Source organism: Pungitius pungitius, chromosome 4, assembly GCF_949316345.1.
Source record: "Pungitius pungitius chromosome 4, fPunPun2.1, whole genome shotgun sequence".
Lineage (NCBI taxonomy): Eukaryota > Metazoa > Chordata > Actinopteri > Perciformes > Gasterosteidae > Pungitius > Pungitius pungitius.
In genome coordinates, this window is record NC_084903.1 from 22,030,310 (window position 1) to 22,048,397 (window position 18,088).

Consider the following 18,088-nt stretch of genomic DNA (forward strand, 5'->3'; position numbering starts at 1 on the left):
ATTGAGCACTGAAGAGTTCACTTCCTGCATTACTGCCTCGTTTTATTCCCACCTGTTGATGAACTAAGGAGTGAACGGAGTGCCTGAAAACCACTTACGGTGGGGTTTTTTTTTTTTTAGAAGCCCCCTGACAGAGCGGCAGGTACCAGGCACCGTGGGGTGGAACAAGTGAACGAAAGGGGCGTCTCTCCCTTGTGGGCCTTCCATGGGCGTCCCAAACGCGTAGTCCCACTCACTCTGATCAAGCCACTCAATATTTAAAAAGCCAATAGTAAAGAGTAAAATTAAGTTGATTCTTCTCAACTCCTCAAAGAAGTTCAGCGATGATTCAGCCGGGCGAGTCATCGCTGCAGTGTTTGCTCGGCGCGCGACGAGTCGGTGTCTGCAAACAGCCACACATGAGAGGGTGAAGTGATGTGACACAAGAAGCACATCTGCTGCAGAGTCAGCCTCCGCCACTCTCTGCCCTGACGTGCGCTGGACTCTTCTTTTTGGAGCCAAGGACACCGTCCCGTCCCGTCCGCCCCTGGCCGCCCCGGGATGACCCCCGGCTCGGCGGGGGTCATCCTGTGTGCGTCACGCCCCTCCGCAGTCATGGCGCGGTGACTCAGCAGGCCGAGGCGGCGGGGGGGGGGGGGGTCGCAGATTGGTGTTTTTGAGAGAGAGAGAGAGAGAGAGGCACAGCTGTCTGAGTGAGTCAGTCAGCGCTGCTCGTCACAGGCTTTGAGGAGCTGACTGTGTGTCGGCTTGAAAAGGCTCAAATTAGGCTCTGAGCATGAATGAACACGGGGGTTTCAAGCAAAGGGAACGTCGGTTGTTTGCTCCTCTTTGTTTTTTCTGAGTCTGAGTTAAGATGAAGATCACAATGCCAATACTTTGCTGTGAAAGGCGAGTAATGGTATTAAATCAACGGCCAATAATACAATTGTTCTCGTTTGTGATTGGATGTGAAATATAAACAGTGAACATGACGGTGGTCTTTACTTTGTGGCTGAACAATGTACACATTCAATATTCAGCGTTAAACCCCCCTCCCCCCAAAAAAATTCCCAGATAATGTGCAAATCCCCGAAGCAGTGGGCCAACTGGCGACACACTGTATGACATTCTCCAAAAGTCCCGCACAGTGTGAATGAATCAGTGTCCCTATGACGGGAATGTCAGACCCTCAGTTCCAAGAGCACAGGGTCGGGATTACTGGGAGTTTTTGGGGTGGCATTGGGGGGGGAGGAAGGGTGGGGGGGTTTCCCCTGCTGCAAAATGTTCCTGTTGCTCATCAGACTCTTTGATGTGGATCACTCCGTGTTGACATACGGATGTGAGTGAGGCCACGGCATCGGGCTTCTTATTCATCGTCTGTCCTGTGAGGTAAAGACGCCGCTCAGCCTCCACGTCGTCCTCTCATCCGCTCGATGTCTGACACGATTTGAAATATTGGAATGTTCTATCCTTCCCTGTGATGCAGAGGCTCGTCTTGTCAGTGACACCTTATTCCTGTCTGATAGATATTGAGCCAATAATTACTCGTCTTCACCAGACGCGCAGCTTGTTAAGATCTAAGCCTGCTTCCCATCAGCCTCCGGTCTCCTTCTGTCATTCGGGGACCTTTTGAACGCTTTTCAGATCTCAGAAGCTCCGTCAGAGGTTAGACGCACATGAGCCGGATGAACGCACCATGTCTTTTGGATTTATCTGACGGTGCAGAAGTTGTTCTGTGTTGGGGTCGGGCTTCATATCAGCCAGTTACGTATCACTTTAGATGCTGTTTTATTGCAGCTGACAGTAATTTGCCGATCAGCCGCATCGACCGATACGGATTGTTTTGTGTTTTTTTTAATTTATAGCAGATAGTGTAACCCACCTTAATGAAAAATAGTTTAATAGGCCCCAAAGTTAGTGTTATCTTTCAGGAATAAAACAAGTTTCCCTTTTACTTGACATCTAGAATGGTTATTTGCGTTTGTAAATCTAAATATTAAAAACCTATTAATACTTTTTGTTAACTTATTTGAATTAGTTTGATGGTGGAATCCAAGCTACTTCAATAGTTTTAGGAATTTAAAAAAAACATGTCCCTGTAATATCTATCATAAATCACTGTGAATTGTCTCCTTCAAACAACTGTATTCATTTGAGTTTTTTGGCCCCAAACTTCGCCGTACAAACCTTCATGTGGTCATGTGATCAAATGCTGAGAGGAAGACATCAGCAACACAAAGCGTCTTTTGAAAGGTTTATTTGTCAGGACTTAAAAGGCAACTTGTTGTGACTTGCTCCCACTTCCCCCTTTTCCTTTCCTCTCAACTTACCTGTGCTCCCCCCCCCCGCATGGGTTCCACCTCTGTGACTGACAGCTACCCATTTCACCTCGATTCTAATTACACTGCAACCCTACAATTTACCTGCCCGGAACTGCTTCAAAGAAGCCCCCCCCCCCCCCCCCCCCTGCCGCGTTTAATGTGTGGTCCTGCACTCTCATAACCCCGCTTAGCAGTGTGTGTGTGTGTGTGCGTATATTCGAATATCTGGTTGCTACGGAGGAGACTATATATATATCGAATATATTCGAATATAGAATATTCGTTGACAGCCCTAGTGTGTGCGCGTGCACGTTTTTCTTTTTAAAGTGCGCACACCTGTTGAACGCCATCACGTGGGCCGTGGTTCACCCGATGAGTGGCGGCCTGCGGGTCCGCCTCCAAGTGCGAACAGGCCGGGTCACCGCGTCACACACACACACACAGACACACACACACACCTCATTCTTGAGGGCGTCTTAATGCACTTTAGGAAACAGGACACTGGGATTAGTTTACACAAGAAACATCTACAGAATTATACTGTTAACGTGGTGGTGACTATAGAACTTGTTCGTCTGGAGAGCTGCACGGATGTTTTTTTTGTCTATATGACATTAGCATCACTGGTTTCCTTTAGAAAAAGCTGATGGGATCTTTCCAATGAGATGTTTGGATTATTCCAGTAAAAGAATGTGCTATTATTTGCAGCTGGTCCTTTGTTATCGCTTATCTTATCCATAATTAGAATACAAATAATAAGGATCTTAATAAAGTGACAGGGATGCCTGAATTTGACACCTAATGTGCAGTTGTAGACAAAGGCACGTTCTGATTTCTGCTGTCATGGGAGGGGTGTCTTCATTTGGCCGAGGTGTCACATGTGTTCTCTGTGGGGAAGACATGTTCGGAAGCTACACTTGTCAACAGACAAGCCCGACTACAAAATCCACATGTAGATTCAACAGATATTGGTTTCTCAGAACAATCTCCTCATTAGTAATAATATATTGCGCAACACCAATTCAACCATAGTGTCCTTTTTAAAAAATGTTATCTCAGAAATAAATAAAAAGTCACTCCTCTTCTTGAGAGAGAGAGAGAGGGAGAGAGTTTGGCATGTAATTATGAAGCGCGCTATTCAGATTATTCAGATGCTTGCTCAGATGCCCCCCTCCCCCGCGCCCCGCGCCCCCCTCCCCCCCCCCCCCCCCCCCCCCCGGGGCAGTGAAGGGTCTTTTCTGTCCCCAGAGGGTGATGTCAGCGGGGCCCATTGAAAACAGCCGCCGTGCGCTGCGAGATGAATGGCCCCGGCCCGAGCACAATGGCCCCCCCCCGATTTGAATAGCACGCCGGTATACGCCAGCTCGCAGCCCCAACAAAAGGAGGAGGGCCACTCTGCTCCCATTCAACCATGTTGTTATTTCATTAGAGTCGTAAATTTGTTTTCCACCATTTATACCTTTTGTAGTTTTCAAGTGTTTATGGAGTTTTGAAGCACGTGGACGGACCGACGGGGTTCCCCCCCCCCCCCCCCCTCCCCCCTTTTCGTGGAATGGATTCTGTTTTTTGCACGGCTTGGAGCTGAACCAGCGTGGTTTTTGTGTGTTTGTGCGTGATCGCAGATCTACACGGACTGGGCCAACCACTACCTCGCCAAGTCGGGACACAAGCGCCTGATCAAGGACCTGCAGACGGACGTGGCGGACGGCGTGCTGCTGGCGGAGATCATTCAGGTCGTGGGTAAGGACAAGCACACAGTTTGACTCCCAGCGTCCGCAAAGGGAAACCATGTGAAAGCGAAGTGGTGAGTGCGTCGCTTCACCTAAAAAAAAAAAAATGGGAAAAAAAACCACAATCATCCATTAAGAAGCTTTTCTTTCTTCAAAGATAACTCTGTTACCTGATGTAATGATGCCAGATTCAGGCTGTCGTGCAGAGAATTCATAAACTACTGCACCACTGAATAGTGTTATTTAATCGCAGAAGTTAATAATGAATAAAGTTTGGATTCATTTTAGTTCGACAAACTTTCTTATCCCACTCAGAAAAACCCCCCTCGGGGGGGTTTAGTGCGCTGTGGGATCCTGCAGGGATGTGGGCCAACACAAAAACAACCGGGCTTTTCTGGTCAATGATGGATTATCGCAGAGAAGAAGCCCCTGTGCCGAACAAAGGCTTCTACCTACCTACATGTTTTGTTCAGAAAGTTCATCTTCACAAATGGAAAGCTCTTGAGGTCAGGATATAAACAAACTAGACCACGGTCACGTGACATGGATCATTTAGCAACGTCGTAGCAACTGCATTTTAACTAAAAGCTCACAAACGTTCCAGTTCCTCCGGTTCTTTAGGATGAAATATGTCCAAATGCATAATTACTATATTAGAACACTGAGTGATGAAAGACGCCCATCAAAGGCAGCACAGATGGTAAGACGGAAGAATTATGAATGTATGCTTTCATGTTTTGGCCACCATCGTCATCGTCAATTCACGTGCCGACGGCCTCCGAGCTGAAGTCGTCCTACACCAGCTGACCGGTGACTCAGCCTGTCACTGACCCCCCCCCCACCTCCCCCACCCCCATCGTCTCTGACCCAGATTCACGGCTTATGCCCTGCGGGGCTTCGTCCTGTAGCTTCCGTAGCCGCCGCATGGGGCGTTTTTCTTTTTTTCGCTCAGTGATATAAGGTTAAAGAAGGTGGAAATATATGCCACAAGTATCTACTTATCTGCAGAGTGGCAATGTAAACTTCATAATCTGTTTAGAGGTACATAAGAAACTCTACCACACACGTGCGCGCCGACAGCTGATCACGGCTGCTCTCCTATTAAAAACAAGCCAAACCGGAACCGTCCATCCACCATCAAGGTCGGGAACCTTCAGGAACGTCCTTATGAAGTGCCCTTGGGCCCCATGTTTGACCCTTGAGGATATTTCACTCACAGCCTCGAGTCATCTGCACGTTATAACACATTTGCTTATGTTTTTTTCGTGTGGAACACTAGTTGACCGAGCTTTGCTTATGTTCATCTCTATGAAGCTTTAGGTTTTAGTTTTGTTGTCCGTTAGATTCTCCTCTTCTAGGAGGAAAGTTATACAAAAAGTTGTACAAAATAAGAAAACAGAGCCGAACATAGACTTATGATAGATATTATAAATTGGAGAGTTAAATCTGTCGGCTTTTCATCAGGATATCAGCACTAAATGTGCTGTAAGAAAACCCTCTCTCCGTATACGATATAAGATTTACCAACTAAAATGTATTTCACGTGTTTTAATTGGATCATTTATTAATGTGTTCCTCACATTTTCCAACGTGCTTAAACTTGAATCCTGTCAAATGAAATAGGTTATATTTAACCTAGGTTATGAAATAGGTCGCAATCCCAAATGAACCGCTGACGCCCAGGTAACGTGGTCCCGAGACGGAGCTGCGCCGGGGGCCCCGCTGGGCCTCCTGGTGCAGGGGGGGGGCGGTCTGTCGGTGCAGTTGTCAGCTCTGAGCTGACGGTCGGGTCTCAGCTGCTGGTGGGCCGAGCCTCTAATAGATGGGAGGAATCCCTAACACACACACACACACACACACTTTGCAAGGCACACATCTCCGTCGGGGCCCCCCAGCGGCCTCGTTCCCATTTGCTGTGGCCAGATAGTGTTTCATGTCTCAGTGGGAGGAGATGGGGAGGGGTCACAGTCACCGGCGTGAACACCTCAGCTCTCCTCATTCGGCCAGGCGATTGTCTGGGACACACACACACACACACATCTCGACTGGAAATAAAAGAGAGGGTTACAAGACTGTCTTCACCCCCCCCCCCCCCCCCCTCTGTCTCTGCCTCCTCTTTCTGTCCCTCCGCAGCCAACGAGAGGATCGGCGACATCAATGGCTGTCCCAAGAGCCGCTCTCAGATGGTGAGTGACCTTCTCGGCTCGTTTCTGTTTCCCCCCCCCCCGTGGTGAGACTTACCTTCTCTGATGTCCTCATGTGGGCCCTTCGGCGGTGAACAGTCAGCCCATTTATTTTTACTTTCGTGGTCTCGCGGCCCGCCGCCGTCCTCTGGCTCAGACTTCTGGCAGTTGGCTCTCAGTTGAAAGCATCGCGGGCTCCGGGCTTTTGGGGGCCCGCTTTGCCTCGTCTCGTTACACTCGTGGAGAGAGAGAGAGAGAGAGAGAGAGAGAGAGAGAGAGAGAGAGAGAGAGATCAGGGATCTTCGTCCTTTGGTGACATTTAGCTCATGTGTAAGTGGGATTTCCTTTGTCACGCGCTGGTGGGATTCCGGCGCTTACCCGGTTTTCCGGGGCTTTCGTAGGGAAAGGAGCTGCCCCCCACCCCCCCTCCGCTCAATGTGAAGCGGTCGTAAATTGGGACAGTGTGCCAGCTGGGGGGGGGGGGGGGGGGCTATTTTTGGGCAGCGGCCAGACTACTGAAGCCTCTCAAAGCACCAGAGAGAGAACGAATGAAAGAGAGAGAGAGAGAGATACACGCCCATAGTTAACAACCTGGGAGGAGGCTGAAGCACAGCTGATCGCTGAACCCTTCCTCTTTATAGCAAACATGGTCCCATCATACCGTACTTATGAGGACGTTCTTCTTCATTCCTTTAGTAGTAGGAAGTGCTCTGTGTTCAATAGAATCCAATAGAATAAGAAGGTGTAGAAATGCATTTATCTTACTTTGATAAATACAAGCAGGAACAATTAAAAAAGTAAGTGTGATTATGTGTAAAAGAAGAAAGATACAAATATGAGGAGAAGAAAAGTGAATGCCTGATAAGATTAATCCGACCCAAACTTTGCACTCATACTTTACTGGGAGCTAATCAACCCCATGTGGATCGTTTACCATCTCATCTCCCGAGTAACGCCGCAGCCTCTCATCGCTTTTCTTACACTAAGTTTCATTAACTGCGTTGCTGTACGATGATGATGGAGCTGATTGGTCAGAATGGTGATTTTATGGAGTTAACCTGCTCTAAGTCACATCCCCTTCTCCACTTCCTGCAGCATTGTTAAGCCCCCCGCGCTCGCCTGTAATTGGGCATTCTGCACCCTTTGGTCTCTGCGATGGGGGGGGGGGGGGGGGGGGGGTGGTCTCTCTGAGGTTTTGTTGTGCTGTTGTCAACATCCTGTGTCGCCTCTCTCAGCCTCGTTGTCATCTGCAAACACTGCAGCTTCTTCCTTTTTTTTTAAAGACAGTACAATTGCAGTATTCTTATGAGACAGGCGGGGGGGGCATTCTAGTGCAGACCCAAGCGATGTGATGTTAGTTGGACACTAGCTGTCAAAATCTGCTTTTATCTTGCTCAGATGTTGCTGTGTGTGTGTGTGTGTCTAGTTTTGGATTGCTGTGTTCAATCTCAATAGGTCTGTTGGCTTTAAAGCAAAAACATGACGCACTCATGCGGTGCAAAGGGCAGGTGCAGCCGCAGTCATTATGCAAACGTGTGCTTAGTGTGCACCGTCAAAACAAACACACACACACACACACGCACGCACACGAGACTCTAGCTGGCAGCTGGGATGGAGAGGCAGGAGAGCCCCCAACGACATCACCCCCCAAAAAGCTTGCAACGCTCCCGCCAATTACCACCCCTTAACTTACGCTTCGTCTCTAAGTGAATGACCATGGAAATGAAGCTCCAGTAGTGACGTCACCCCCCCCCGGCGCTGGCTGATCATTACGCCAGGCCGCAGTGGCCGAGAGGCTTGTTTTTACAACTGTCACATCCTCGTCAAACGGACCCCCATCGGCCCGGGTCACTCCTTTTGTCACCCGGTCAGACGGGCTTCTGTGTGCGTTTGTTTGTGTGTCTGTGTAGTTTCATCCCAGAGCGACGGCGTTGAGTTGACACAGAGCTGTTAAAAACCACACAGGATGAAACGCTCACGCTAAAACACACACACACACACACACACAGACAGAAAGTCTCGTCCAAGCATCCCCAGTTAAAGCTTCTGAAAAACTAAATTTAACTAAATTTAAACGGATGGCACGGATATCTTAATAAAAAGATAGAATAAGTGTTATCATTTACTCTTTGGACCAAAAAAGGGTTATTTAGGATTTGTCTTGACGTAGAGGAGTTTTAGCTGTTTTGGAGATTGCAAAGTTCACGCAGGTGAGCCGGCTAATAGGCTAAAATATGTGTTATTAATGATTCAACTGGTGCTGGTAAATGTTTGATCGAAGGGGTGTGTGTGTGCGTGTGTCGGTATATTCAGATAAATACCGTACAGTGATCACACCCGCAGAACAATCAACAGAAACCGTAATATAACAAAACCTTAATCTGATGGCAAAGAGCAGCCAAAGGGCAGAAACACTGCAGCAGCACCAGCCGCCGTGTTTCCATGCCATCTCGCCATCACAAGATGATCATCGGGGTGTTCCTGCTATTTTGTCCACCCCGGTGCTGCATCAGTGGGTCGTCTGTTTGCGTTAACAGTTAGTCCTTTCATACGGGCGGTTTTGTTATGGAGGAGATGATTCTGGAAACTTTCGCCTGGGAAAGAAATTCTTCTGAAAAAGCAAAAAAAAACAACCCCCAAAAGTGTAAAAATTGAAAGCAGCTTTGCTTTCATTTTGTGATGGAATTTGAGTGTGGTTCATTGGGGGAAATGTGAATGCAGCCTGAGGATTATTTGGGAAAATCTAAAGCGAACGTAACAGTGTACTAATTAAAATATACAATATATGAAAAAACATGTCAATACCAAGAATTCAATGAGGAAAAACAAACCATAACAACAAATGGTGGAGAGCTTTGCATGGAGGCCGATATTCTCCTTCGAAAGACAGATGTTTAGTGCTTCACCTGGCATGGAGTAGTGGTGGTGTGGTGCTGCTTAAAGGGAGAAATAAGCACTCGTTCATCAATCTAGATAATGACATTTCCACGTTAAAATACAGATAAATTAAGATAAAAGATAAATTATTATTCTTTTTAGAAAAAAAATCCACCTCAGTATCAGCCTTCGAAAGCTCAGTCCAATACGTAACACTCTAGCTCACCCTCCCTCCCTCCCTCCCTCCCTCCAGGCCACACTCACACACACACACACAGCGTCCCTGTGATGGGAAGAAGTGTTTGTGGCCAGACGGCTGGCGATCACACATCCAGGCAGGTAGGAGCTACCAGAGGGTTCCATGCTAGTAGTTGGAGGTACTTTCTGTAATGAGAGTACTCTCTTTAGTATTCTGCCTCTAGAAGGCGTCATTGTTGATTTGTGTATTGTTATCTTTTATTCACTGTTTGGAACTTAATGATTGTTTAAGACGTAATGATTGATAATTCAGGAATGACAATAAGAAATGACAGACGGTCGTTGTACAAATACTGCGTGAACCTAAACTGACACTTTCAACTCGTTTGAGCAAAGGTTCAAAAGACTAAATGGGCTCTATTTAAATTGCTATTAAAGAAGAGAAAGGATATCTTTTGCATTTGAGAAGTCAGAAATGATTGACTCGGCAACGACTTTTTAGAAGGTTAAGCCAATTTTCCGAAGAGGTCATGAATTAGTTTCCTCTGGTCGGGGAGGGTTTACAAGGAGAGGAACTGGCTCAGTGGAGATGTGAGAAAGGGGATGCACAGTGACTTTTACACTAACCTCTGTAGTGACATGTGAGGGAGGTTCTGTGCAGACGAGCCGTGGTTTTTAATAGCAAGAGGTCTCAGTATCTGTACCCCCCCCCCCTCCCCCTGAGAGGCGGGGCTTGGGAGCATCTCAGCAGGGGGCGGGCCTGGCCTTTGTGATAGGGCGCCTTATTAGTGAAGCATATTTTCTGCGGGGCGGCTGCTATTTAAACTGCCTCCATGCGAGGGACACTGCGTTCCCGTGGAGCACGCGTTCAGTCACTCGAAGGAAGCTCAGGCCTCTGGGTGTGTGGACGGGCACGCTGGGGTATTTCAGAAAGGGTTATTTTTAAAGAGTCTGTGGTATCCAAAGAGAGGCCCGCTCTCTGCATTCCTGCTGCTGCCACGTTTTCTGCTGCATCACCTCAAAGGGCAAACACATGTCGGGCCCCCTTTAACAGCTGTTTGTGGGGTCGGGGGGTCACGGACATGACAGCGAGGTCAGCCAACTGTTTTCAAAACAGTCTTGACAGCCGTGACAATGAAGGACGAACTTCTACGTTTTAATGAACCGAAATGTTCAGGTGTTGCAATGGAGGCAGATGAGTTTTTTTACTTCTCACCTCACAGTCAGACGCTTCCCAACAGGAGAGTCACAGGGAGAGCTGTAGGTCAAGCTATATTTAGCCTCCGCGTGCTAAGTGTAATCACAGTATAGTCACAGCACACACGAGGCCTCATTTACAGACAAAACATGTCAAATGATTTTCCTTTAGAAACCAGTCACTCGCTTTGTGAGATTATATTTAAACGGTCAAGCTTTCAAAGCGGGTTTGTTTGTTGTCCGCGCATTGTGTCAAATTTGATATAAACCTGCTCCCACTGACAATAAATGTCGTGCAAAGAAAGATTTATCACCTCTTTAACCTTTGTGCATACTGTAAAATGCTTTTAAGTGCCCTTTCCAGTCAATCCCTCAGTAAATTGCCTTTCCCCGAGTGCCACTTTACCACCAGGGAATCGTCGCGCCGGAGAGATTTCTTCCGCGCTGCACCTTCGCGTGTTTGCAGTTGGTCAACTTTGATCACATTGATCATTAATCCCCAGTGACTCCGCTCGACGCGTTGTTTTATTTGGTTTACTTTGTGATTACGCCGGGGCCGACGTTCGCCGCATAATGGGCTCCAAAACAAAGCCCGCCGAAATCCTCCCGCGCCCCCCCCTGTCCCCCCCCCCCCGGTGACAGCTCAGCAGTCTGCTGCGGTTGCCATGGCTGCTGTCACGGCGACTGTATCCGTATCGATGCTCTGCTGACAGTGTGCTTGGTTTTGAATCGTGTTTTGACGATGTCACCACGCGGCCGACAGCACGTTGTTATCTCTGCACGGCGAATGAAACATTCCTATCACCTTTCATGTTTTTATGGCTGTGAGTCTGAAAATAGTACACTGAGGGAAGAGGGGGGGTGGGGGGCGCAATACTATTGATTACGATTAATATTTAACTAAAAAGGGTTTCGTGGTGATGTCTATCTATTAGGAGACGCGTGCAAAAGACAGACCGGCATGCCTCCTCACATTACACAAATATGCAAACCCTAATGGAAATGCACTGGGGCATTGTCTTACAGCCGTGTCTGTCTCCCTGTCACAGATTGAGAACATCGACGCCTGCCTCAGTTTCCTGGCAGCCAAAGGAGTCAACATCCAGGGACTGTCTTCAGAGGGTACGGTGGACTGCCGCACTCCTGCTTTCACTGGAACGGGACCCCGAAAAAAACATAATACAAAAAGAAACATTTTTATTGGAAAGCTCTTTTGCTCTGCATTTATTCCAGGCGGTGCATTAAAGCCAAAAATACCACAGTGATGCCGTTTTTTTAAATGCAGCGTGCTTCACAAGAAGATAGATGTTGGCTAATACGTTTGCATCCTATCATTCAGGAACAATAGTAGTAATGGTTAGACCACAGTCGCCATTGAGCAGATTCAGGTTACATCTAACTATAGTAGAAAAAGCTGGAATTAAACAGGAACTATGGAACAGCATGGAAGTATATGGAAAGTTGGTTATTTGGTCATAAGTTTCCGGAGTATACAGCTAATTTGCATTAGTGTTCTGCTTCTTACATTAGATAGAATTAAGCGATGAATACATTTGTTGTTATCAAAATAAACGAAGAACACAACAACCAGGAGAAGCCTGTTATCTTCCTTTTCCCTGCAAAGAATGGTACTACAGTCATTTTGCACGGCTGAAGTGACCTATTTCTGACCCTGCAGAGATCCGGAATGGTAATCTGAAAGCCATCCTCGGCCTCTTCTTCAGCTTGTCCCGCTACAAGCAGCAGCAGCAGCAGCAGCATCAGCAGCATCAGCATCATCAGCAGCAGCCTCACGGCCAGCGCCAGAAGTCCCAGCCGTCCCTCCCGCCCAGCGCCCGGACGCAGGGCTCGCACCCCCCCCTGAGCCAGCAGAGCAGCGCCCCGGCCCTGCTCGGCCACTCTACGCATGGGCCTCCCGCCCTCGCGGCCCCGAAAGCAGCGCAGGCCGAGATGCAGTCCAGGTGAGTGCAAACGTGACGGACATAGCCTTTGAGCGCCGGGGCGAATGGGTTTCGTCCCATTCGTCACTTTCTTTGCCGCTTCTGCCGTTGTTATCCATCATGCTGTCATCTCTGTCCTCCTGTTCACACCTCTTTGTCATTTATTACTGTAAACCTGACCTCGGTGTCCTCTTCCATATCTCTCTTCTCTTTTCCTCCAGGGATGGCTCTCAGAGTAAACTGCTCAAGTTTTCCCTCGGCCAGAAAAAGACCTCTAGGTCAGCTTCTTCGGGCCTTTCTGTTTCCATGCTCCTCCCTCTCTTACCACCTCCTCCACACTCTCCCCCCCCCCCCGCCCTGTCCCCTTTTCCTGGAAATAGGGAAGGTAGAAATTGCCCCTAATCTAGGATAATGTCTCCTTCGTAGTGCAATGAGTTTCACGTTGTTTCTTTGTCTGTGATTAAGGGCAATCTCCACCACAAGCAGTATCTAATATGCATGAGTGGTAGGGTTGGGCAGATTGGAGCTAAAGCTCTAGGCCAAGCCTGCTAAATGGGCTGTGAAAGACCTTTAGATAACCCTCAAGTCGGTGTGTGTGTGTGTGTGTGTGTGTTTGCTTGACAAGCACATCCCCCATGTGATGTGACATTAATAATTAACGCAGAAAGAATCCGTGGCTGGTATGTGTTTCTATAAGATGTCCTTCAAAATCGTAACTCCTGTCTGGACTCACTTTTTGCCTCTTTTCTGGCATGCGGCGTCATGTTGTGTGATGATTTACCTTGAATTTGGATTTGGGACGAGGCTTTTTTGCATGCTGCCCATCCCCAGGTTTCGTTTTCACTGCACCTGCCCCCGACACCGGCTCCTCGCCAAAGCAATGCAATGGCGCCGCCTTCTGGTCAGCGTGTCTATCTACAAGAGCTCTTCCTGGTGCTCGCATACCCACAAGAACACTTTTCCTTTCTGTAAAGACCCCGTTTTGCAAGTGGGAGAGGGAGCTCTTGTATCTCACGTGAATAAATGCCTCAGAGTTTATGTTCCTGAGCCCCAACTTTTTTCCCCTTTGCCTGTATTTGACAATATAAATGATCAGGCAACCCATGTTACCAATTTATAATATATGATTACTATATATTAACTCTAAACATAAATAATGTATTCTATACCGGGCCATATCCAAAGGGGAAGGCAGCCCAGCTGTAATTGAAAGCCAAACGCTGCTGCTAAACTAAATAATGTGGTAAAATCCATTACCTCGCTGATGACCAGATAATTAACTGCCAGTCAAAGGGGATGGCATGCCGGAAATGACAGTTTTAATAGTGTAAACAAAAGCTGAGAGAGTTGTGATCTGCTTATCAGCATCTGTCTCACAGTCCCAGGGTGATGATGGTGATGATGATGATGGTGATATCGCCGGCCTGTGAATTAGCATTTCATGAGCCGAGCTGGTGGAACGGCGTGGTCACATTACAGCCCGGCTGATAGACCTCGCCCCAAGGCAACAGATCGGGGGGGGCACAATATGGAATCAAGGTGTCATAAATCTCCCCTTAGGCCTGTCACCAAGGTTCAAAACTCTCAAGTTCTAATCAGCTCCTGCAGGCTGGGTTTGTCCCAGCAGAAGGTGAAGACATTCTCCCTTCATCGCTTCTCTCTCTCTCTCCCTTTGCTCAGACTTCCCGGCCCCTCGGCGAGGGTGTCCACTGCCGGCGGGGACATCCCTCCAAGAGGCTCGGTCAGCGCTGCCGGGAACAGACGCAGCCAGGGCTTCAGTGACAAGACCAAAGCCAACGCACACCTGAACAAAGGTAAGAGGGGGAAGGAGACAGCGATCCTGCAGCTCTCAGAAATGTCAGTGCTTAAGGTCTAGTGTGAATCTACTCCTCCGGGTGCTATTGTTTAGTTTGCTCTGTGGCATTTGGGACGAAAGAAGGTCCAACTGAGTAAACTCTTTTAATGTGTCGGGTCAACTCAAGTTACCCAACCTGTTTGTGGACGTCACAGAAGCAGGCAGGATATTTGGTTCTCCTTTGCTACAACAAGCATCCAGTTGTTGCAGCTCAGTGACTGTTAGTAATGAAGAATGTCTGTCCTTGCACCTGTGACCACCTTTTTGACTCTTTTAAGGACACTGTCACAGGTTTAAGGTGAGGTGATCGTGTCTTGAGATGCCCGGTGTTTGAGTTCTGCAGGATACAAACTTTAACTCAGAAGGCTTTATATAGACTCTGTTAGTGTTCTCAGTCTAAACTCATTACCCCGCATTAGAGAGAGAATTCTGACCGCCTGCAGAGCGAGAGACACACACACACACCGAGAGAGAGCTTGCGTGTGTGTCTGTGTGTTTAAAGACAAATGACCTAATAACTGGGAACAATGTGAACTGACGAGCACTTATTCTGATGTGTGCCTCCGTTGGGGGAGTTTCGAGGGGACGGTGTTGTGTTTCTGTGTGTTTTGGCATAATATCTGTGGGTCTTTAATCAGTGGTCGTGTTAAAGGATTAGTACGACATTTGAGAAGCTGTGTGTGTGCTAGCCACAGAACTTTAGGAAAAAGGAAACCAGACCTCATTGAGTGGTGTCGGGCTGCTTTGTGATTAGTGAAAACCTACTGGTTGTAGATTCCGATTGATGCTACAATGTGTGATATCAATCGTATAATTCGCTGGCTTGAAAATCAAATGAGTATTATGTATTTTCCATATAGTTGACGGGCTCCTATAAGGCGCCCTCTATTGCATCTGCATGGCTCTGAAACACGGTGGTGGCTGAGCCAGCAGCGCTAACAGCGCTAACAACGCTAACAGCGCTAACAGCGCTGACTGTGTTTGTCAAACTTATCAGCAGCCGGTCTGGCTATTCAATCAAAGCACATTTATCATCACCAGGCTAGAGCATGACCATTTGTCAGCTATCCGGAAAAAATACTTCATTAAGAAAAAGAATGTACCGTCCTGGCATGTGTGCAGCTGTGTATGTGTGTGTTTAGAACATAATACCTGTTGATTGGCAGCAGGGAGTACAATCACTTATGGACGCCCCCTCCGTCGTGCCTTGTTATTTAAATGCTGCAAAGTCCCGCCCCGCTGCCGTGACGCCCTCCTCCTCCTCCTCCTCCTCTTCCTCCTCTCCCTCCTCTGCCTCCTCCCCGTCCTCCCCCTCCTGCACTCTCTGAATCGCTGGCCGTGGTTTGGGAGTCTCCTCTCCTTTCCTGTCCATCTCCCCCCTATCTTTTCCATCTTTCTCTCTTCCTCCTGGATGTCTGCAGCACCTATGAGGTTTGTCAGCTCACACTTATAGACTGCCTTAAAGCTAGCACGACACCTTATAGTTTCAGATGTGGTCTTTGAGCTTTGCATGTAAACTTTGAAAAGGATGGAAGCAGTTTTGTTGTTATAGATGCTACAGTATATACATATTTGATGCTATAGAAAGCAGTTTTTTTTATTTGATTTGATGAAAATAATGAAGTTGAAACGATATTGGGCAACTAGTGGTTAACTTCTTGCTCCAACGGGTTGAAACTGACCCTGAGATAGAATTCCTTTTTGCTACCAAGGTGCCATTAAAAATCTATCGGTGTCCGACTGATTTTCCAGTTCACTTTTTGCCTTAAAGGTCTATGTTGTGCACCCATTACACAACCATCCATGCGTGTTGTGAGACGTTGTCCCTGCATGATGGGATGGTCATAGACGGCCCTGCGGATTCTATTGTGAGGGTTAGGGCTTTGTGTCAATGACCCCGAGACCAGAAAGGAGTCATTGCACAGTGAGGAAACGGACCTGAATCTTCTCGCCTGCTAACACAAGGTGACACGGAGCAGAGAGAGCCGGGGGCTGCACCTGTGGCAGGGTGTTCATTTGTGTGCACACTGTCTGTTGTCTATGTGTTTCAGTGTGTGTGTGTGTGTGTGTGTGTTTGTGTTTCTTCATGGCGAGGCCTTTGCCCGAATGAATGGCCTTCTGGTGAGCCGTAGCGTCCCTGTTTGAGTGTATTCATGTGGAGGAACTTTAAAAAGTGTCAGCCTCCGCACAAAAGACGGCTGTCCCTCTCACTTTTTGGAGCACAATGACTGAGGAGAGTGAGGGTGAGAGTGAGAGAGAGAGAGAGGGGGGGGGGGGAGAGAGAGAAGGCCTGATGAGTAAGCATTCACCTGCATTCTCAAACAGTTTGCAAGGTTGATAGAGTTTGCATAGATTTAGCAAAAATAGTATAAAGGTATCAGAGCGGGAGATCATCCCTGCACCCAAAACCCTCTCTTGTACATAAGAAGGACATTTTCAGCTCAGCAAATTTGGTCACTTACTGACTGACAAGGTTGGGCCCAGTGTCTTGTGACCCTGAGACGGGTTTGGAGCGCTTGTGGCTCTCTAAACGGTGTCATCCGGCGCTACATCTCGCAGGGTTAACTGCTCGCCTTGCGATGTGCAAGCGGTCACACTGCACTGAATGTGCGCCGGGTCACTGGTCACTGGTCACTGGTCAGCGTTAAGAGTTGCTGAGCAGAACAAACATCCCCCTCTCTCCTAAACTTGACATGCATGCACAGAGATGTGAACAAACACACACACACACACAAACACACACACACACACACACACACACAGACACACACACACGCACGCACGCACACACATGTGGATTCTTCCTCAGCTGTAGACGGGCATTAACACAAAGGAGCGCTCGCACACGAGTGTGACGATCCGTGAAACGAGTTTCGGCTCCACTTTCGGATCATTTCCCAAAATGCTTCGATGTTATCGGGGGGGGGCGCTCTAGGAAGGAGCAGGCAGCGCCAGGGACCGATCGCGGAGGGTGAGACGGGTTTTAATGGCCCACAGAGAGTGCACAGTGCAGGTCTGTGACCCGTTCCCCTTCGGGCACTCAACGGCTGTCATTTTCTGCTCTCGGTTTTATTCTGTAATGACCGCTATAATTAACCAGTTGAGCAGTAAACACTGAAATTCTTCCAACATGTTTCCTCAAGCAGGCAGCTCGACCGGCACCGGGAAAGGAGGGGCAATTTGCAGATTAATTCCAGGATTTTGGCCCAAGGCTGCACAAGACGGGTCATTGGGTCAATGACTAAGTGCATATGGTGCTGACGTTTAAAAGCCTGTTCATCAAAACCATTGGAAAAAAATCTGTGATCAGAACCTTTTTTTTACATTTGTGTTTTTTTATTCATAAGGCTTAAAGCTTCCTTGGCCTAATTTTTAAAGATCACCAATGTTTGCTGCTTTATCTGAGTTTGGCCTTTCTGTTTATTTGAGAGGGGCCCATGTGTGGAAACCTTGGTCGTGTTCATAATGCAACGGTGTCCCGAGTCCCATCGGTCTTGCGTCACTTCTGACCCAACGCGTTGAAAGAATGACCACTGGCCCTCACCCCGCAGCAACCCAACCGGAGCCCCCACCAGTCCCGGTCAACGGGTGCAGTCATGGCAACGGCCCAGCTGTCCCCATAAGTGTCCAGGGCCTCTCCATGTCCTGCCTTTCTTCTTCTGTTCCTTTCTGACCCCCCGCCACAAACACGCTGACCCCGTTCACAGACAGCACCGCATTTTCCTGCTGGCCCACATGAAAGCTTCACCCAATCCCCAACCTGCAGCCCCCCCCCCTTTTTCTCTCTGCCGCCTGCTTCGGAATCACA

The 18,088-nt window shown here is 48.1% G+C and overlaps 1 protein-coding gene across 4 annotated transcripts in view; it reads left to right on the plus strand.

Annotated features, from left to right (window-relative positions):
- nav2a (neuron navigator 2a) overlaps nt 1-18,088 on the plus strand; it is a 118,267-nt gene that overhangs the window by 54,357 nt on the left and 45,822 nt on the right. For 3 of the 4 annotated variants that reach the window (XM_062561860.1, XM_037456956.2, XM_037456958.2), the window contains exons 2-7: nt 3,923-4,040; nt 6,164-6,216; nt 11,535-11,607; nt 12,164-12,446; nt 12,647-12,703; nt 14,106-14,239. In XM_062561860.1, the coding sequence (XP_062417844.1) occupies nt 3,923-4,040; nt 6,164-6,216; nt 11,535-11,607; nt 12,164-12,446; nt 12,647-12,703; nt 14,106-14,239 (718 nt within the window). The remainder of the gene's footprint in view (nt 1-3,922; nt 4,041-6,163; nt 6,217-11,534; nt 11,608-12,163; nt 12,447-12,646; nt 12,704-14,105; nt 14,240-18,088) is intronic. The other variant, XM_062561859.1, reaches the window with a different exon arrangement.